This window comes from Artemia sp. Qi Xiang Cuo, chromosome 10, assembly GCF_049724085.1.
Source record: "Artemia sp. Qi Xiang Cuo chromosome 10, ASM4972408v1, whole genome shotgun sequence".
NCBI classification, from domain to species: Eukaryota; Metazoa; Arthropoda; class Branchiopoda; order Anostraca; family Artemiidae; genus Artemia; species Artemia sp. Qi Xiang Cuo.
Window position 1 is genome coordinate 62,218,306 of NC_142803.1, and position 22,141 is coordinate 62,240,446.

A 22,141-nucleotide genomic window follows, 5' to 3' on the forward strand; every position below is an offset into this window, starting at 1 on the left:
TTGTGAATTGGGTGGCTCAGAGATTTTCTTCCGAAATCCATGCAGAGTTTTTCTCTTCTTTTTTTCAGAGTTTGCATTTTAAACTTTGTCAGCAGCTCTTCATACGACATTTCTGCCTGCTTTGATACTATCATTAGATCTCTTTCGATCTTGGCACTTTGCTCAGTAGTCAGTCCAAAATACCATACAGGAGCTGCATATTCCATAATTGGGTGAATAAAAGATATAAATATTCGGAGGAGGTGATCTGGAGGGGTGCCATGTTTTGACATAAAAACAGCTCCCCCGAGAAAGGAAAATGCAAACTTGATTTAAGATTTTCTGTGAAAAGAAAGTAAATTAAAGAAAACCCTAAAGCTTATGAATCAAGAAACAAACCATACGGGTCTCTTAAAATATTCATTATTCGATTCTTATTAATAAAGTAGTTTTCGCAATACTCATGGCTTGATAATTATCTGGCTTTAAAATAACATATTAGAAATAAGAGATTTTTTTTCCGTTATATCTTTGCTTCAATTTACACGTACATTATGTTAATTTCTTAAACCACATTGGCCTTCGTTTTTTCAGTATGTTCATTTGGCCTATAAAAACCCCATTTTTGCTCGTTTTTCTTTCTTTATGTACATTATGTTGTTTCAGGGCACGGGTAAAAAGTTCAAGCAATGAGTAACTTATGGTAAAATGCATATAGAAATATAAAATTCAGCTTTATTCAAACATTAAGGGAGGAGGGGGGGGGGGATAAATTAAAGTGAAGTACTTTTAGGAATGATATAATTAATTCTAAGAATCTTATAAAAGTTCTTATTTATATCATTTTTAAGAACGCTTAACTTTATTTTACACCCTTTTGTTGCAACTTAATGCCTATAAATGACTAAAAATATATTTTAAATGGTATGAGGGGGGATTCCCCCTCACGTCAAAACTGCTTATGCTTGCATATGTTTTATATTGTCTGGTTGTTTAGATGTGGCCCCAACTTTTGTAAAGTAAATTTGTTTATTTTGGCCTCATCCAGTTCCCAGGCACTTGATTCAGTCATAGACAATGTATGTAATATTCATCATCCCCTAGGAAGAGATTTGTATTTTCAAACTTCTTAGTAAAGAAACGGTTGATTTTTGCACTGCTTAGCTACAGTTGTAGATACCGAAAACTGAATTCGCATGTAAATTGAATAAATTCGATTTATTTTATCGCTATATTCATTATTTTTAATAATTTTGTATCTAAATAGTGTCACTTAAATTAGACCATGTTTAAAGCACCTCGCCTTTAAATCCTTTTTATACTCGTATGATTTATTTCTGTCAGATTGTTCAGTTTGCAGAATTTGCTGTGTGGTATAAAAAAAATTATTTATGATCGCTCAGTAATTTGGGAAAATCCAAATAAAGCCTAACTAGATAATTTGAAGGAGCAAAAAGTAAGAAACAAGGTTACGTGAATGGAGTGCGGGAAAAATTTCACTACGAGTGAAACGCTTTTAGGAATAATATAAGTAAATCCTATAAAACTTTTATGCATATCATTCATAAGAAGGCTTCACTTTATCTTACCCCAACTCTCCTAATGTGCAACTATATAGCCTAAATTATATATTCTCCATCCATTTTGACGTACATCCTATTGGTTTCAACTTAATACACATTAAGAACTAAAAAACACATTTTAAATGGCTACACAGTTATAAAAGAAAAGATCCTAAGCCAGAACTCTTAGACTATCTAAGTTCTTTAATTCCTGGGCATAAAAATACAAAAACAACATTAACAATATAACAACAACAATACCACAAAACATAAAAAATATTTTTCTCCTAAGGTTTTTGCAGCCAGGGAGAAGCTAGAACCTCAGACCACCCTGTCATCTAAGAACAATTTCATCCTTGATGGGGAGTATAATCAAATTCCGCTCAGATAGAAAAAGGTCGATACTCTATCTGCATAAGTGCACTAGACAATTCTCAAAATGTCTCAAAATGGGTTTTTACAAAAGTTTATCAGAGCTAGACCAGGGTGGTCTGACCTGCTGTTAAATATAAGAAGAAAGAACAGAGCTATTGGAAATCTAAAAGTTGGACCCAAGGTAAATAGCCTAATTTCAAGTTAAATAGGGCTATATGATACTCTAAAGGATACTTGTCAATTAGCCTATATAAAATACACTTGAGAAGTGAAGTTTGGTTAATGCTAATGAAATAAAACAAAATATGATGAAAATATAATAGTTTAGAAACAATTTTGGGCAAGTTTCTAGATAATTTAGCTAGGATGAAAGTGAAAACATCTTTCGATGCCTTTTTTATGGTCTATCATAATTCAATTATTGCTTCTGTTGCAAATTGCATCTTGAGCCTAAAGGGGACCCAAATATATTTAATTTTTGTAATCAGACAAAGGTGTACTGGCTAAAGTATGTCCTGGGAAGGTATTTTGAAGTACCTACCTCCACTCCTTATCCCTCTAGAGGGCCATGACCTTTGATGACATTTGAAAATCTGTGTGTTATAAAAGTGAAACCTTGCAAAACAGATCTTCTGCTGAAATGAAGTAGCCTAGGCCTACAACAAAAAAAAATTCAGCTTCACAACTTTCCTCAATCCCAATTTATAAGGTTTCAAAGATTCAAAAATAGGCTACATCTCCTAAATAAAAAAAAACAGGTAAAATTCTACTTTAGCTACTTTTGGCTATCTTGGAATGGGGTAAGGTTAGAAAAATGAAACTTTCAGGGATGGGTCTACAGGCTAAAGTATGTCCCGGGAAGGTATTTTGAAGTACCTACCTCCACTCCTTCTCCCTCTAGAGGGTCGTGAAATTTTGCCTACATGACAGGTCTATACCCATTGAAATTTTGACAAAACAACATTTTACATTAATTTTCAGTTATCAGTTTCTTTTTCCCTGACTTTAGCTCTGAAAATGCAATTTCAGTTATTTGAGCAGAATTTTAAGCCATATAAATAGTTTATTTCAAAAATTTAGGAAATGTATTTGCATATCTTTAAAACCTTATAAATTGGGATTGAGCAAAGTTGTGAAGCTGAAAAAAATTTTGTTGTACTTGATTTAAGCAGAAGATCTATTTTGCAAGGTTTCACTTCTATAACTCACATATTTTTAAAGGTCATCAAAGGTCAGGACCCTCTAGAGGGAGGAAGAGTGGAGGTGGGTACTTCAAAATATCTTCCCGGGACATACTTTAGCCTGTAGACCCATCCCTGAAAGTTTCATTTTCTTAACCTAACCCCTTTCCAAGACAGTCAAAAGTAGCTAAAGTAGAATTTTACCAAAAAACAACATTGATATGGTTTAAAATTCTAATCAAATAACAGGAATTGTATTTTTGCTGAAATTCTAGGCTACTTTAGTTACTTTTGACAATCTTGGAAAGGGGTTGGGTTTGGAAAATGAAACTTTTAGGGATGGGTCTACAGGCTAAAGTATGTCCCGGGAAGGTTTTTTGAAGTACCTACCTCAACTCCTTCTCCTTCTTGATGGTCCTGAAATTTGCCTACATGACAGGCAACCCATTAAAATTTTGACAAAACATTTTACCTTAATTTTCAGTTATCAGTTTTTTTCTCTTGCTTTAGCTCTGAAAAATGCAATTCCTGTTATTTGAGCAGAATTTTAAGCCATATCAATCCTTTTTTTTCTAAATTTAGGAAATGTATTTCCATATCTTGCAATCATTATAAATTGGGGTTGAGAAAAGTTGTGAAGCTGAGAACCATTGTGTGGTGCTTCATTTAAGCAGAAGATCTATTTTGCAAGGTTTCACTTCTATAACTCACCAATTTTTAAAAGTTGTCAAAGGTCAAACCCCTTTAGAGGAAGAAGAAGTGGAGGTAGGTACTTCAAAATACCTTTCAGGGAGATACTTTAGCCTGTAGACCCATCCATTTTCCTAAACCAACCCCTTGCCAAGATAGTCAAAAGAAGTTAAAGTAGAATTTTATTGGTATTTTCAAAACTAGGCCTAAAGCCAGAGTAAAAGAAATTGATAACTGCAAATTAAGGTAAAATGTTGTTTTTTCAAAATTTCAATAGGTATAGATCTGTCATATTTCCACATTAGGGGGATTGGGGTAAAGTTCATGGTAAATATGCTGTGGGACATATAATTTAGCTTGGATAAAAGTGAAAATATCATTTGAATTTTTTCTATGCCCTTATAATTCATATAAAATACCTTTTGGTTCTAAACTGTTATATATTCATCATGTTTTGTTTTATTTCATTATCCAAACTTCACTTCTTAAGTGTGTTTTATATAATAGGCTAGACAAGTACCATAAAATGAACATAGGCTAGTACAGTACCATTAAATTCCTGATTTTGTTCTCTTTTTTTATATAGTAATTGTTGCCCAACATTTAACCCTCACTCCCCCTTTGATGGACCCATAAATAGGACACTGACCTATATATAGCCTAAATAATATATATATTTTTTTCCCATGGTAGCCTTCCTAGGCTTTTATTTGTTATCTGATAAAATCAGGGTGCTGTCTTAATCTGACCATTAAGCTGTAAATGCCAAAGAGAATCACACATACAATTGCTGTCTCTAGACCTAGGCACTGCAACCCTGTGCGGGAGTTTTTTTTTTGTGGATCGAGGGGGGAAAGGGGTTTTGTGAATTGGGTGGCTCAGAGATTTTCTTCCGAAATCCATGCAGAGTTTTTCTCTTCTTTTTTTCAGAATTTGCATTTTAAACTTTTTCAGCAGCTCTTCATACGACATTTCTGCCTGCTTTGATACTATCATTAGAGCTCTTTTGATCTTGGCACTTTGCTCAGTAGTCAGTCCAAAATACCATACAGGAGCTGCTTATTCCAGAATTGGGCGAATAAAAGATATAGATATTTGGAGGAGGTGATCTGGAGGGGTGCCATGTTTTGACATAAAAACAGCTCCCCCAAGAAAGGAAAACGCAAACTTGATTTAAGATTTTCTGTGAAAAGAAAGTAAATTAATGAAAACCCTAAAGCTTATGAATCAAGAAACAAACCATACGGGTCTCTTAAAATATTCATAATTTGATTCTTATTAATAAAGTAGTTTTTGCAATAGTCATGGCTTGATAATTATCTGGCTTTAAAATAACATATTAGAAATAAGAGATTTTTTTCTGTTATATCTTTAGCACAATTTACACATACATCATGTTGTTTCAGTGCACAGGTAAAAAGTTCAAGCAAAGAGTAACTTATGGTAAAATGCATTTGGAAATATAAAATTCAGCTTTATTTGAATATTAAGGGAGGGGGGATAAATTAAAGTGAAGTACTTTTAGGAATGATATAATTAATTCTAAGAATCTGATAAAGTTCTTATTTATATCATTTTTAAGAATGCTTAACTTTATTTTACACCCTTTTGTTGCAACTTAATACCTATAAATGACTAAAAATATATTTTAAATGGTATGAGGGGGGACTCCCCCCTCATGCAAAACTGCTTATGCTTGCATATATTTTTTATTGTCTGGTTGTTTAGATGTGGCCCCAACTTTTGTAAAGTAAATTTGTTTATTTTGGCCTCATCCAGTTCCCAGGCACTTGATTCAGTCATAGACAATGTATGTAATATTCATCATCCCCTAGGAAGAGATTTGTATTTTCAAACTTCTTAGTAAAGAAACGGTTGATTTTTGCACTGCTTAGCTACAGTTGTAGATACCGAAAACTGAATTTGCATGTAAATTGAATAAATTCGATTTATTTTATCGCTATATTCATTATTTTTAATAATTTTGTATCTAAATAGTGTCACTTAAATTAGACCATGTTTAAAGCACCTCGCCTTTAAATCCTTTTTATACTTGTATGATTTATTTCTGTCAGATCGTTCAGTTTGCAGAATTTGCTGTGTGGTATAAAAAAAATTATTTATGATCGCTCAGTAATTTGGGAAAATCCAAATAAAGCCTAACTAGATAATTTGAAGGAGCCAAAAGTAAGAAATAAGGTTACGTGAATAAAGTGTGGGTCAAATTTCACTACAAGTGAAACGCTTTTAGGAATAACATAAGTAAATCCTATAAAACTTTTATGCATATCATTCATAAGAAGGCTTCACTTTATCTTACCCCAACTCTCCTAATGTGCAACTATATAGCCTAAATTATATATTCTCCATCCATTTTGACGTACATCCTATTGGTTTCAACTTAATACACATTAAGAACTAAAAAACACATTTTAAATGGCTGCACAGTTATAAAAGAAAAGATCCTTTGCCAGAACTCTTAGACTATCTAAGTTCTTTAATTCCTGGGCATAAAAATATAAAAACAACATTAACAATATAACAACAACAATACTACAAAACATAAAAAATATTTTTCTCCTAAGGTTTTTGCAGCCAGGGAGAAGCTAGAACCTCAGACCACCCTGGCATCTAAGGACAATTTCATCCTTGATGGGGAGTATCATCAAATTCCAATCAGATAGAAAAATGGCGATACTCTATCTGCATAAGTGCACTAGACAATTCTCAAAATGTCTCAAAATGGGTTTTTACAAAAGTTTATCAGAGCTATTGGAAAGCTAAAAGTTTTGTCTGGACCCAAGGTAAATAGCCTAATTTCAAGTTAAACAGGGCTACATGATAGTCTAAAGGATACTTGTCAATTAGCCTATATAAAATACACTTGAGAAGTGAAGTTTGGTTTATGCTAATGAAATAAAACAAAATATGATGAAAATATAATAGTTTAGAAACAATTTTGGGTAAGTTTCTAGATAATTTAGCTAGGATGAAAGTGAAAACATCTTTTGATGCCTTTTTTTATGCTCTTTCATAATTCAATTATTGCTTCTGTTGCAAATTGCATCTTGAGCCTAAAGGGGACCCAAATATATTTAATTTTTGTAATCAGACAAAGGTGTACTGGCTAAAGTATGTCCTGGGAAGGTATTTTGAAGTACCTACCTCCACTCCTTATCCCTCTAGAGGGCCATGACCTTTGATGACATTTGAAAATCTGTGTGTTATAAAAGTGAAACCTTGCAAAACAGATCTTCTGCTGAAATGAAGTAGGCCTACAACAAAAAAAAATTCAGCTTCACAACTTTCCTCAATCCCAATTTATAAGGTTTCAAAGATTCAAAAATACATCTCCTAAATAAATAAAAAAAAAAAACAACATTGATATGGTTTAAAATTCTAATCAAATAACAGGAATTGTATTTTTGGTAAAATTCTAGGCTACTTTAGTTACTTTTGACAATCTTGGAAAGGGGTTGGGTTTGGAAAATGAAACTTTTAGGGATGGGTCTACAGGCTAAAGTATGTCCCGGGAAGGTTTTTTGAAGTACCTACCTCAACTCCTTCTCCTTCTTGATGGTCCTGAAATTTGCCTACATGACAGGCAACCCATTAAAATTTTGACAAAACATTTTACCTTAATTTTCAGTTATCAGTTTTTTTATTCTCTTGCTTTAGCTCTGAAAAATGCAATTCCTGTTATTTGAGCAGAATTTTAAGCCATATCAATCCTTTTTTTCTAAATTTAGGAAATGTATTTCCATATCTTAAAATCATTATAAATTGGGGTTGAGAAAAGTTGTGAAGCTGAGAACCATTGTGTGGTTATCCCACACTTTCCAGAAAGATTTAACTATTTGTTAACTGAATATGAATTATTCCAGGAGGGGCTGTCTCATTCCCTCTTAAACCCCACTATTTAGACAAAACTTTGAATTTTTGCCCCCAATACTTTTAAGAGAGACTACTCAAACAAGGGGAATTGGAACGGATTCTTTTTTTTTTTTTTTTTTTTTTTATATATACAATGCTGCATGAGCTTCTTGATACGCATAATATTTTAGGTAAACATGTTTCTCAATATTTAAATGGAAACGAATATTTAAAATATTTAAAATTTATTCAAATGTTCGAAAGGTAATTGGTATATAAAACACTTGCAACTGCCAGTTCACTACACTCGTTGTACTCATAAACCTTTTCAGTAAAGCACTGTAAAAATTTATATATTTGGCATCAAAATACACTGGAAATTCATTTTATATGTTTATCATAACCAAAATTCCGTTTTTAGGATTTTTGTTACAATGCACACAGGTTGTGTTTGTGTTTATAGAAACCATTATCAGAAACTGTTTGACAGAGTAAAGATGATTATCATCAATGAAATAAATAAAATAATTAAATTTATTAATAAATAAATAAATAAAAGCTCCACATCATTATCGAGTAGCAGTCAAACATACAGGCCAAAAATAACCCTCACGAATTTTAGATATGGCTTTTGGCCTAACTTAATAATGGACTGTTTCAATGACGTACTTTTCATACAAACTAATCAAAAGAAAATATAATTATTCAAACAAGAATGATGCTCTTAGCTCCATTGTTGCCAGGCTGCACTAATTCCCCCCAATAGGATGGGTGCTAGATTTTTATTGAGCAAGGGAGGGGGCACTGTTTTTCCCCTTCAGACCTATTTTTTTCAGATTTGTGTTTTTCCACTTTAATAGTTGCTAGCATAATAAATTTAAAAAAATTTAATACTGACTATGATAACAAAATTTTTTTTTCTAATTTTTATATATCAATGCAATGCAAATCGCCAATCATAGAACTTGGACAATATTATTAGGTTTATGTTTAACCATTTTTGGATTTATCTCATTTTAGGCTGTTTTTGCAAGATGGTTATGACCCCTCCGTTATTTTTTTTTTTTTTTTGATTGTATACAAATATTTGCTAATTAATTCCATCCGAATATCTAGTATATACTTACACTCTTTCACATGACATTCCCCAGACGCTTCTTACGAGAATTGAGGGGTCTGGGGTGATTCATCACGACCTTATTCGCCAACCGTCTAGGGTTAAACAGAAAGCATACTGTCTGCGGCTGGGGTAGGAGGATGTCATAAAGAAAAACGGGAAATTTCTGGAGGGTGTAAATAAGGAACCTTAAATAACTTAGGATGGAGGAGGAGCGTGCGTAGCTATGTTGGCCTCAAGCGGCTTGGTGTTGCATTTAGTTGTTAGTAGTAGTATATTTCATGAGCTCCTATGGCCTCCCATGTTTTCCATTTTAAAAAACAAACTTGGTCTGATAATGAATTGGTTGCAGAGTTCAGCACTCCAATTTGATGGCTGGCAATTTCAATTTTTAGATCTACGAACTTTCTGTTGTTGTACGTTTTGTTCCTTATATTTTTTTTTTTTTTTTTTTGGCACTGCTAATATTAATGACCAAATTTGCTCCGTAAGATTGGAGAACACAACGTAAAATCTACGTAGCTCTTGAAAAACAGATTTTATTTGACAAAGATTTGAACTCGAGAACCTTGAAAAACTTTCTCAATTCATGTTTTTATGCTTTTTCAGCTTTCTTTGCGTTCCTTTTATGCTTATATGACTTGTCACTCAAATACTTTTTGAAAAACCCAGCATTTATTTTACAAAAATTCGAATGTCTTCACTAATATAGTGGCGTTTCTAACTTTCTTCCCTATGACACCATCTGCTACTGCATGAACTACTTTCATCAAGTTATGTCATTAATCTTTTATATTGCCATATTCTAAACTCTCCGGTTTAAAATTTAACTATTCGTGGATATTTCATCTCAGATTTTCATCCAAAAGTCTACAAACGTCATCCGAAAAGATTACAATAACGTAATCAAAAAGGGCGAACGTTATACATATTCCCTAAGATTTGAAGCTCGCTGTTGAATTAGAGTAATTACTGACTCATATTTGCGCCAAGTGGGGGAGGAAATTTTAAAAGAAAATCTTTTTGTGATGTTTGAATTTAAAAATTAAAAAGAAAACAAACATTAACCCCAACCCTTTTAATTTCAAAAATTCATTATCTTGTTTCATCATTAAAAAAAATCCTTAAAAATCCTTCATCATTAGTCCCCTGTCAATACAACTCATCAAGGTTTTCCTTATGGCTTCATGCCTCTGGATATGAGGTAGCCTACTTAAAAGAGTAATCTAGAAGGGATTACACAACATAGGATGAAAAAATACCCCTTCCCAACCGTGAAAAACAAGGCTTTCCAAATTTGAGAATTTTATTTGAGTTTTGTTTTTTTAATTTCCGTAGGGGGAAGGAATTTTGGTTCTTGTGTGTTATGCGCCACTCACTCAAGGTTACGCTGTGTAAAACTCGAGAACAGACCAGTTTCTTCATTACTTTTTGCAGTTACTACACCCATCTAAATCCTGACTACATCCATCTACATACAAACTGTTCACTACCCCCACCTTTTTTCTAGTTACTACACCCATCTACATTCTGACTGTTCGCTACATCCATCTACTTCTTATCCATGCTCCCTAAATTCACCTCTTGGCACCTCCATTGGCACCTTCTTACGCACCGTTTTTTAATTTTAATTTACGCTGTATATGCATCGACGCTTTGAGGATATCAAAAAGGGGCTAGACAAGCAAGAAGCTGAGGTGATGGAGAATAGAGCGGCAGTAAGCATGGAGTCTCGGGTAAGACTTAAACATATCTCCACAATTTTAAATTTATTCGTGTTTTTTTCGTTTTTTCTTTTTATTCCGTTTATTTCTTGTTATTCCGTTTTTGTGAAAATTTGGTGAAAATAAAAGTTAATCTATCCATCTAACAGGTTTCTTAGCTCTTTTTTTAATATGGCAAAAAGAGTAGGTACACTAGTTAAGTGAAACTTTCAGAGCTCTTCTGGGCTTGTATTTGAACCAATCCAAGAAAGTCTCATAAAACAAACCAAAATACAAGTGTGATAAAATGGAGGAAAAAGGGAAATGTATGATAATTTGCACTCCCATATGCATGTTGGGAGTTTTCCTATTTTGTTTTTTACCTTATTTCGACTACAAAAGTAAGTACCAAATTTTAGTGCAAAAATAAACACATATTTATTTTTTTGGTAAACAATCTCGTAAGTTTGAGAAAAGATAATCCCATTTTTCTCCCTAAAATTTGATAATCTTAACAAAACCATGCTGTTGCCTGTGTCAGCATAGAATAAGATAGTCTGAACACAATCACCGGGATCATTGTACCTCGACTCCTTAGACTCAAGCAGTTTTCTGTAAGTTGCAATTTCCATATCAAGATTGCATTTGATATCCATAAGTTCTAGACATTCCTTGGTTTGCTGGGCCATCTCATCTTGGAGACTCTGCATCTCAGCTTGAGCAGCTGCCAAAGCACTTGAACGTTTCTCCCTCTCATTCTCCAAAAGGGCTTCCAACTCACGAATATGATTCTGTAAACGTAATTTACGTTACATATATTTGTATTATCAAAATTATAAGTATATCAGGTGATGAAAACTTTAACACAGTGGGGCGGAGGGGTTATAAAAATATGATACACCTGCAATGATACCTAATATTGTACCCTAATCGCAATTAAATATTTTTAGCTTGAGCCTAATGTTCCAAAATATCACCAAATCTTGGACATAAAATCTTAAATTTGGCATAAAGCATCTTAATCATAGATAAAATTAATCACAGATAGACTAAAGCATAGAAAAGTGGTTTACTGAAGAGGTTAGGAGCAAAGAAGATATTTAAATCAAGTAAAGTATGAATTTTATTTGGAAATTTGAAGTTTATGGGTAATTTGTTAGAATTTTTGAACCCTTCTTCCTAAATAGGTTTTGTGTTGTTTAAGTATATGTTTTATTGTTTGTTGAGGTTTTTGTAAGGGAAGAATGGTTCAAATTGTATTTATTTTATTTTCACTTTTTTTATTACATTTTTTTTTCTATGGAAGCTTAAAGGGATAATATAAAAAATGGAATGTACTTGAAGCCACCGCCAAAGGATTCTCCTAAGGAGGGGAGCATCCTACAAGCGGGACGTGCGTTGTATTTTGTTTTGTTTTTATTTGTGTTGTAGCTTAACATTTGTGTCTAAGCTTAACAAAAATTAATCTTAGAATTAAGCAAAAATTAAGTTGAGTTTTGTTAAAAAACAAAACTCAAATAAAATTCTCAAATTTGGATAGCCTTGTTTTCCACGGTGGGGAAGGGCTATTTTCTCATCCTATGTTGTTTAATCCCTTTTAGGTTATTCAAAAACATCAAATCAGCCCCCAACCCAATTAAAAAATTTTCAGCCCGAACATTCGTCAAGCTCAAAAACCGTAGGAAAATTATGAAATTCAATAGGTAGTTTTTATTCTCGTACAAATCAAATTTAAACATCAAAAAACGTGGGAGGCGATAATAGGCAATACAAAAACAAATAATAAATAAAAATGAGAATCTCGAAGACCAAAGCTCAAAATTTAAGTAGTCATAAAGTCTAAAAGGATCATCAAAATGAAAAAAAAATAACAAAACAAATAGACATGACCGTATCGAGGATTTTTATTCGGGGGAAGGGGGAGGTACAAAAATAAAACCTAAAAAGCACATAAGATTTTTATTATACGTCTCTATTACGTTTTACCGACTCGGACAAACATTTGGGGGGGGGGGGTGTTCAAACTCACTTACCCCTCCCCTGAATACGGCCTTGCAAATAGACAAAAAGTTTGAACACCCAAGGGAAAAAACACCATTGGTGTTTGCATAGTCAACCACGTTCCAACGCATACGTTCCTTAAGTACAAAACTGAAGTTGAAGTTCCATAAATAGTTTTTTTTTTCTACGCATAGGGCAAGAGCGTGTACGTTTGTAGTTAATATGGGTAGTTATATGCAAGGATTTTTATCCTAAAATTATTATTTTAACCCCTATATGCGGGTTAATAACCAAAAAAGCTAAGAATTTATTTTTCCTGTGCTTATAATACAAAAAATACGCTCGTACACTAATCAAAATGAGGGAAGTGCAACATTTTTTGCTATAAGGCAGAGTATCTGTTACTGACATGTTATCTTTCTTACCGTCCATATGATTAATGGGCCACCTATGACCTGAACACGATTTTTTTTTTATTTCCTTGTAACAGCGACGTTGTTACATGGAAAATTTTAAGAGTTTCAGCGTTTGCACTGTACACTGGTTCATGCTTCTTGAATTGTAGTAAAATATCGACAAAATTATGCTTATGTAATCCCAAATTAGGTGTTGCTATTCGGTAGCTGGTACATTAACTTATAACATCACTAAGGGTGTATCCAGTATTTTAGTTCGGGGGTTGAGGGGGGGGGGTTCCAAAAAAACTTTCAAAGTTTTTGTTATGTTTTTACGAGTCGGGCAAAATTTGGGAGGAAGGGTTTGAAACCAGTAAATCATAGGCATGATCATCGCTGTCATGCTAAAGGGTCGTTTCTGACGTTAACATTTTTATAAGAAAATTGTGATTTTCATAATATACATTATTCTGCTGATTCATTGCCTTGCAAATCTATGATAGTTTTTTTTTTATGAAAATGTTTTGTTTTATGTTTGTAAAATTTTAATTTGTATGTAATCAACTATGAACATAATTTATTTTACCTATATTATATACTGTGCGCACTTGAACTGAGTTATTTAATTGTTCGGAAATTTGAATAAATTAAAGTCCTTTTTCTTATGTGCCTTCTTTTGTTAGGTTTAGCTCGGTATTTCCACGATAATGTGAAATAAGTGATATTTTTTTTATCCTCACATCAAAGAGACAGTAACCCCCCCCCCCCCGAAAAATAACTGTTCAGCGTAGTTGATTTTCAGATAGAAAACATATTTTTTGAGGAGGAAACTCCCCCAGAAGCCTCAAGGCAAGGGTTTTAAGCTATACCCTGGGGGCATATAAGATTTTTTATAGAAGGCGGTGTCGTAGAAACTTCAAAAAAGGCTCATTCGATTGGAAATTCAAAGGACTAGTGTTCTTTTTAATAGTCGAAAGTGATTTGAGGGCAACTAACCCCCCTCTCACGCCCACCTTTTCCCCAAACACATTCAATCAAAATTTTGAGACAGCCATTTTATCAAACATAATTTCAAGTTCTGGAAATTAGGTCTTTGAGGATGACAACTCGGCTGCCGTCAATCAAAAGACGATATCTGACATGACGAGCGAAATTGAGATTTCTACGTATGTCAAGTAAAGACACTCCGCTCTATCGGCTGTTCGAGTCAAAAACGTGATATTTACAAAAATAGCCAAGATATATGGTAGTTTTATTTGACGTTATCTGGAAAAGTTGTATTCTCTTGCGACTCAAAATGCGATATCTACACATGCAGATATCACCTTTTAGATCTTTGCTTTTACTTCCAGCGCAAGAGCAGATATCGCCAAATAAGGCCAACCTTTCATTAGATTCATGGCTATGTAGAAGAAAAGATTCCGTAAAACTGAAGAGCAGAATCATGAGCCGGGGCAATTTCTTGTTGAAAGAGGCCCTTAAGATGGCGAGAGAAAGGTAAGGGTAATTACCTTGTTAGGACTGTGTACCTGTAAAAGAAATTCTTTTGAAATTTGCAGAGATTAGACCCCAGCAAGGGAATCAGCTAGTAGGATAAGTCAGTTTAAGTTTCTAGTTTGCAATTCTGATGCAGGTTTTTCGTCATAGCTGTTCTGGGGGTTCGTTTTGCAGATGGTTTGCTGTTGTCAGACCACATTATTGCTTGTTTGGCAAATGTTTTGTTTCTTTTTATTTCTTCAGCAGTGTAAGCTACCATACATTTGAGGCTATTTAAGAAGAACCTGAACTCTGTTAAAATCTGACGAAAACAGGATCTTTCCCAATCAGGGCCACCAGCTGTTTATGAGGTAGAGTACTCACTATTTTGGGGTACTCCAGGGATGCATGTCCTGTGCATGTCCACAGTCAGGGTTGGCACTTTAAATGGATCTTTTTTTCTTTTACGTGTTAAAATATAACAAATAACAAAAGCGTTTTATCCAGTTTTGGCCTCGAAAACATTTATGACTGAGGTATATACTTTACATGTAAAAATTTAATGTAAAAAATGTTTTTTTCACTGATGTAAAAATTTTTATTTTACATGTAAACGTTACGTTACATTTTTTTTTACATTGCCAACCCCTGTCCACACTAGAAGCAATCAATGCATGTCTGCAGTACTCAGGCAGTAAATATATATTTGGGGATCTGTCTCCTGTCAGAACTCTGCGCTCTCAAAATAAAATCTGACATTGTATCCGTCCAGGTCAAATAATTGAATCATTAGAAACCAGACAAAACTAGCATTCAGTCGGGAAAGCCGTTCAAATCCACAGTTTTTGCAATTTGTACCTTCAAAAGCTCTCACGGTTCCATGGCTGTGCTGAGATCTGGCTGATGGTTGCTCGACTAGGGGTTAATCCGGTATGCAATCCCTTCCCTTCCGAAATCCGACCCATGGTCCAAAAAGCTTCGGGACCCCTCTGCTTTACGCTGTTTGTTCTTTGTATTTTCTGCTGATAACCATGTCTTTTTTTTTCAGAGAAACAGCTCAATACAATGCTCAAATTAGCTCAAAACAGCTCAAACAGACACAAACAATGAGATGGCAACAAAGATGCACGCTTACAGCAATGAAATGGCGACAGCAGATATGCATGCGGATAACAGGGAAGCAGCTGCTGTTGTTGTGTCCCAAGAACAACGTATTATCAGAATTGTTCCCAAAGAAACAGTGATACCAAAAGAAATATCCATCAGTGGAATATTCTCAAGCCATCCATCACCACAAAAAGTTTCAGTGGACCAAACAGATGCTCCACCTGAATTAGAGAGCGTACAGTTTATCAAATACTGGCTGGAAAAAGTTGAGACTGAGAACATGGGAGTAAACTATGACATGGGGACAGAAATGCGTGCGGAAAACAATGAGACCGCTACAGAAGATACGCATGCGGATACGAGTGAGTTTAGTGACGGAGACGGTGAAATGGTTTTAGACTTGTCCACTCAATCTAACCGTCACGCAGCTAGTAACGAAGATACCAGACAAAGCCTAAATCAAAATTTACTTGATTCAGACGAAGACTTGGAGACCAACTCAGCAAGTGAGTATCAGCCAGATGGAGAATCATAAGATTCTGATTCTACAGGTGCTAGTGTTTGAAGAGCAGCAAGACAAAGTACTAATGTACAAGGCGAGCTTATCTCATTATTACCTGTGAGTGAAGTCTCTATCACTAGTGTTGAACGACAAGAAATGCTAGATGTTGAAGAACCTGCTTTTGTGACAAAAAAGAAGACAAGTCTGAGAAAAAAGGAGAAAGCAGAAAAGATAAAGAAAAAGAAAAGAGAGCTTTTTCTTTGAAAAGAAAAAGCAAAAACATCCATTCATAGAGAATGGGTGCAACCCCGAAAAGTGTAAGAAAAAGTGCAAAGAACTTGCAATTGATCAGAAGAGACAGATCTATGACAAGTTCCAAGAATTAAGCCAGGGAGAAAGAATTGCAAACATCAAGTCGTTTTTTTTTTTGACACGCAAAAAAATAAACACAGTGTAAGACTCGAAAACTACAAAAAGTAGATACTAAACTTTAGTGTATAACCAAACAATTGCTGCGGGAAAACTCACGTTGGTAGTGTGCCAAAATACGTTTCTTTCAACTTTGGGTTACATCAGTCCGAAAATCATCGAGGTAATATCGAGAAAGCTAAAGACCTAGGGCGTTGGATTTTCCCCTTCAAAAAAAAGAGAAGGTGCTAGAAAGGTGGATGTGGACCGCGAAGCTATACGTATGCATATAGAATCATTCAAGCCATGTCAGCCCCACTACAGGAGGTAAAACAGTCCGTATGTGAGATATATCCCACGAGATATTACGTTCGAAGCTATGTTTGCTGACTTTCAAGAAAAGTTTCCCGCGCAGCGTTGTAGTCAGAGTTCTTACCTTTGAGCTTTGCAAGAAATGAACATATCAAACAAGATGCCAAGGTCACATGTATGTGAAATCTGTGACTTGTTCAAAATAAAGGAAACCAGGCAAGGTGTGTCAGACAAAGAAAGGGAGAAGCAACAGGAGCATAAAAACCAGGCAGAACTAGCTAGGCGAGAACTTGACAAAGATGCTGAGCACCCACACGGTGAAGAGAAGGCAGTGTTTACAGTTTATAAGTAAAGAGTCCAAATTCCTCCCATACAGCCAGCAGTTAAAGAATCGCATTTCAAAAGCAGGCTAGTGTGTTTCAATGAAACGTTTGTTCCACCGGTTTCTAGTGCTCGCACCGGCTCTTCACCAGAAGTGGCATACTGTGTAGTAAGGCACAAAAAAGCATATGGTAGAACCGGGGATGCTGTCGCCTCTACTTTTTTTGGTCTTGTGGATGAGTTACGGGATACAAAAGAATTTACATTCTGGGCCGATAACTGCTCGTCACAGAACAAGAAATGGATAATCTTTTCCATGTTTGTGCACATTTAAACGAATCATGGGGTCCAGAGAAGATCTCCATAAGTTCCTGAGGAAGGGAAACACACACATGGCAGCTGACAGCTTGCATGGCATGATAGAGAAGAAAATCCGCGTGAAGCAGGTTGTTGAGGACTTTCCCGAGTTGAAAAAGGTAATGCAGGATTCCAGACAAAATACCCGCGTTAAAGAGCTCAAAATAAGCGATTTCTACGAATGGAAGAATGAGAAGTCTGGGAAAAAGTCAGTTGCTTTCAACTTGGAAAGATCGTACAGACAAGTTTCATAAAGAAAGACTTGAAACTATATTATCGATATGATTTTGACGAGGAACTGAAAGCTGTAGATTTTCTGACAGTGACAGTCAAAAGTGCTGTAGGCGAAGGTTTGCCTAAGAAGCTGTCGGTTCCAAAGGTGATTTCAAGGGGCAAAAAAAACAACATCCTTATGAAACTTGTACCCCACATTGCAGACACAAGGAAAAGGTCTTTCTGGAAGAACATTCATACAGCCAACGTGCAAGACTTGGTTGACAAATTCGAGGGCTGTGAACCAGAAGACGAGTAAAAACACGTAGACATTTTTTCTTTTTTTTTTATAACATAAATGAATATCATGTTTTTTACCTTTATAAAATAAATGAATTCAATGTTGTGGAAACGCTTGTGCCGTGGATTGACTTGATGTTGACGTCTTCCTCTGAGATGCGCTTTTTCCCGCGGTAGAAACCATCGAAGACCAAGACCAAACTACAGCCTGAAAACAAGGTTATTCTACATCATGACATAGCTGATGTTGCTGGCAAGCAAATACGCTCATTGGAAACTGCGGTTCGCTTTGATTTAAAGTCGTTTTGTAAAACGGCAATCTCGTTTTTCTTATGGAATTTTAATATGGCGCTCTTGCAGATACGGATTTTTGTTGACGCAAAAGTAGGTTAAAAGGCAATATCTGCATTCATCTCGAGAACGAAAAAGAATTGTCTAGTTTTTCCTTAACAAGCAAATTTGTCTTGCTCTTAAACCTAGATTTGATGTATTTTTTTTTGCAAAACAGGCACGTCCTATCATGTTTTCTAAGGCTTCAAACTTTTTTTTGTTTTTTCGTTCTCCTGTAATATCGAGTTTATGTCAGATATCGCCTTTTGATTGACGGCAGCCGAACTCCCCCACAGCCCTCGAGGCAAGAGTTGTAATTTAAGGATTCTCCGAGTCCTACTCATTATTTCTTATGGAAGGGATGCTCGTATAAACTTTAGAGAGGGCTCATATGATTGGAAATTGAAAGTTCTTGTGTACTTTTTAAGAGTAAAAAAAGATTGGGGGGCAACTAGCCCCCCCCCCCTCCTCCACACTCTAAATCCATCAGATGAAAATTTTGAGACAGACATTTGTTTAAAATAGCTCAGAGTTCTGAAAATAAAAAACTCCGGTGTTGACACAGCCCACCAGGGCCCGGAGGTAGGCGTTGTAAGTTATGCCCTGGGGGCATATAAACAATCAAACAATCATTAAATAAACAATCAATAAAATCTAAGCATTACTTGCTTTAAGCTCTATTTATTCATTTATATTATTACTTGTTGTATGTTTTTTTCTATGATTGTTTATTTAATTTCTGTTCGTTTTGGGTTTCATTTATTCTTTAATAGTAATTTCTGGTAGCTTTGAGTTTGAATTTTAACAGGCATTTGTATCTCCTGAGCTTAAGTTTAAAATGACCTTTACGTTTCTTTAAAAAACTTATTTTTCGGAAAGTTTTTATTTAATTAATCATAGTATATAATGAAGTGAGCAGTATAGAATAAAAACATATTGTAAATATAAAGCATAACGATCATGATAATGGAACTATAGAAACATAATGAATGACAGAATAAGGTAGAAATACAACCAAAATATAGAGTACAATGAATGGAAAGGTACTTGTATGATAAACCCCCTACCGCTCAAGCTGTTCATTGATTGACGCATTATAGAACTGTTTTTTTTTCTTTAGTTTCTTTCAGCTTAGCTTGAGACAAGACAAAGAGAAGTGACAGAATAGATGGAAAATATATAATTTGGGCTATATATTTGAACATTAGGGAGGGGGGGGGGGGTAAAGTGGTAAAGTAAATGGTCAGTGCGAAGTTAAAAAACAATGCTTAATACAGAAAATGTAGAATAATTGTACCTAACAAATCAGACACGCAGACCCACTATACTTTATTCACATCACCCCACCCCTAATGTGCAACTATATAGCTTAAATTTGTTCCTAAAGTATTATATTTTATTTTGGTATATTTCATTAGGATTGAGTGTCAGAGAAACATGTTAGAAGGAAATTAGGTAGGGTGTATATCATACAAGTACCAATGGGTAAGTACAGAATGAAAGTCAGTAAGAATATTTTATAGACGCATCCAGCCTTTCATAAACTGCAAAGTTGTAAGTTAGACCAGGAAAAAACTATATTAGTTTGATAAAGATTAAAACACTAGTAGAAAGGACCCTAGTACTCGTGACATGACACCATATATGGGCATAGAGTCACTAGGGAGAAGACATGTTCTGTCAGTCGTGACGGGGCTCCATATATGGGCATAGAGTCCCTAGGGAGAACACCTGTGCTGTCAGTCCTGACGGGGCACCATATATGGGCATGGAATCCCCAGGGAGAACATGTTTCGGAGAATTGTGCCCGGGTAAATTTTATTAATGTCTTTTATGTATTTCCAAGGAGAATTGTCTCCGGGACGAAGTTTATTAATGTCTTTGAAGTTCTTCCAGGAGAATTGTTTCCGGGCGAATGTTTTGATCTTAGAGATTAGCGTGGGAAAGGGTTTCTTAGTAATTTCAAATGTGACAGCGCAGGGATGCCAAAAACAAAAGGAACACACTGAAATTACGTTTAGGGGTTATTTGGGCGAAACCATTTTAGATATTTTAGGGAATTATTTCGGTGAAACAGTTAGAGACATTTTAAAAGATGATTTTAGAAGAGGATTTGAGGTTGAAACTCATTGGTCGTTATAATACACAAGTTTGAACATTTGAACAGTGTCGTGAGGTCCCCTCACCCAACCCCAAAGGGCTCCGATCCCCCTACCCCAACCCCGAAGGAAGCCCCCGGTCCTCAAATGTCCCCCGGGCTCCCAAAGGGCCCCAGGCGTCCCAAAGGCCTCTGAGCCCACATTTTTTAATACTTTTTTAAGGTTTTATTATATCTTTTCAGAACAAGTTATTTTCTTAATGTCCATCCTAAACCCATTTTACAAGTTGAAGTACTCATCCTTTTCACCCACAACTTTACTATACTGCTTTTCGAATGCCCCAACATCAAGCAATACTTTTCAAAGGCATTTCAGAACCAGTTCTTTTCTTAATGTCCCTCCTAAACTCATTTTACAAATTGATGTGCCCATCCTTTTTACACACAACTTTACTTTACAGCTTTTTGAATGCTCCAACACCAAGCAATACATTTCAAAGGGCATTTCAGAACAATTTCTTTTCTTAATGTCCTTCCTAAACCCATTTTACAAGTTGAAGTACCCATCCTTTTCATACACAACTTTACAGATTTTTGAGTGCCCAACACCAAGCAATACTTTTCAAAAGGCATTTCAGAACAAGTTCTTTTCTTAGTGACCGTCTTAAACCCATTTTACAAGTTGAAGTACCCATCCTTTTTCACCCACAACTTTAGTTTACAGCTTTTTGAATGCTCCTACACCAAGCAATACTTTTCAAACACATTTCAGAACCAGCTATTTTCTTAATGTCATTCCTAAACCCATTTTAGAAGTTGAAGTACCCATCCTTTACACCCACAACTTTACAGCTTTTTGTATGCTCAAACACAAAGCAATACTATTCATAGGGCATTTCAGAACAAGTTCTTTTCATAATGTCCTTCCTAAACCCATTTTACAAGTTGAAGTACCCATCCTTTTCACCCACAACTTTAATTTACAGCTTTTTGTATGCCCAACACCGATTAATTCATTTCAAAAGGCATTTCAGAATCAGTTATCTTCTTTTTATACTTCCTAAAACATTTTTACAAGTTGAAGTACCCAATTTTTAAGCACAAAATTTTACTTTACAGCTCTTTTAATGCTCCAAAAATGTGCAAACAAATTCAAGGGATTTTTAAACTACGCTATTTTAATAATACCCTTCCTAAACCCATTTTACAAGTTGAAGTACCTATCCTTTTCACCCACAACTTTACTTTACAGCTTTTTGAATGCTCCACACCAAGCAAAACTTTTAAAAAGGCATTTCAGAATAGGTTATTTTCTTATTGACAGACCTAAACCCATTTTACAAATTTAAGTTCCCATCCTTTTCACCCACAACTTTACTTTACTGCTTTTTGAATGCTCCAACGCCGAGCAGAACTTTTCAAAGGGCATTTCAGAACAATTTCTTTTTTTAATTTCCCTCCTAAACACATTTTACATATTGAAGAATCCATCCTTTTCAACCCCTAGTTTACTTTAGAGCTTTTTTGAGTGACCCAAGACCTAGCAATACTTTTCAAAGGACATCTAAGAACAAGTTCTTTTCATAATGTCCCTCCAAAACCCAATTTACAAATTGAAGTACCCATCCTTTTCACCACAACTTTACTATACTGCTTTTTTTTGAATGCTCCAACACCAAGCAATACTTTTCAAATGCATTTCAGAACAAGTTCTTTTCATAATGTCCATCCTAAACCCATTTTTACATGTTGAAGTACCTATCCTTTTCACCCAAATATTTACTTTACATCATTTTGAGTGCCAAAGACCAAGCAAAACTTTTCAAATTGCATTTCAGAAA

The 22,141-nt window shown here is 34.9% G+C and overlaps 2 protein-coding genes across 3 annotated transcripts in view; one reads left to right on the top strand and one right to left on the bottom strand.

Annotated features, from left to right (window-relative positions):
- Positions 1-22,141, bottom strand: part of LOC148948006 (uncharacterized) — an 88,792-nt gene that overhangs the window by 9,926 nt on the left and 56,725 nt on the right. The gene's annotated exons all lie outside the window — the stretch shown is intronic.
- LOC148948007 (uncharacterized) lies at positions 1,970-16,164 on the top strand. Of its 2 annotated transcripts, XM_089095175.1 has the most exons (4): positions 1,986-2,097; positions 6,373-6,591; positions 10,288-10,513; positions 14,229-16,164. In XM_089095175.1, the coding sequence occupies exon 4, from the start codon at positions 15,464-15,466 to the stop codon at positions 15,992-15,994; it is 531 nt and encodes a 176-aa protein (XP_088951301.1). In that variant the 5' UTR covers positions 1,986-2,097; positions 6,373-6,591; positions 10,288-10,513; positions 14,229-15,463; the 3' UTR covers positions 15,995-16,164. The 2 variants fall into 2 exon arrangements, with proteins under 2 accessions (XP_088951300.1, XP_088951301.1); XM_089095174.1 differs by lacking the exon at positions 6,373-6,591 and having other exon boundaries at positions 1,970-2,097.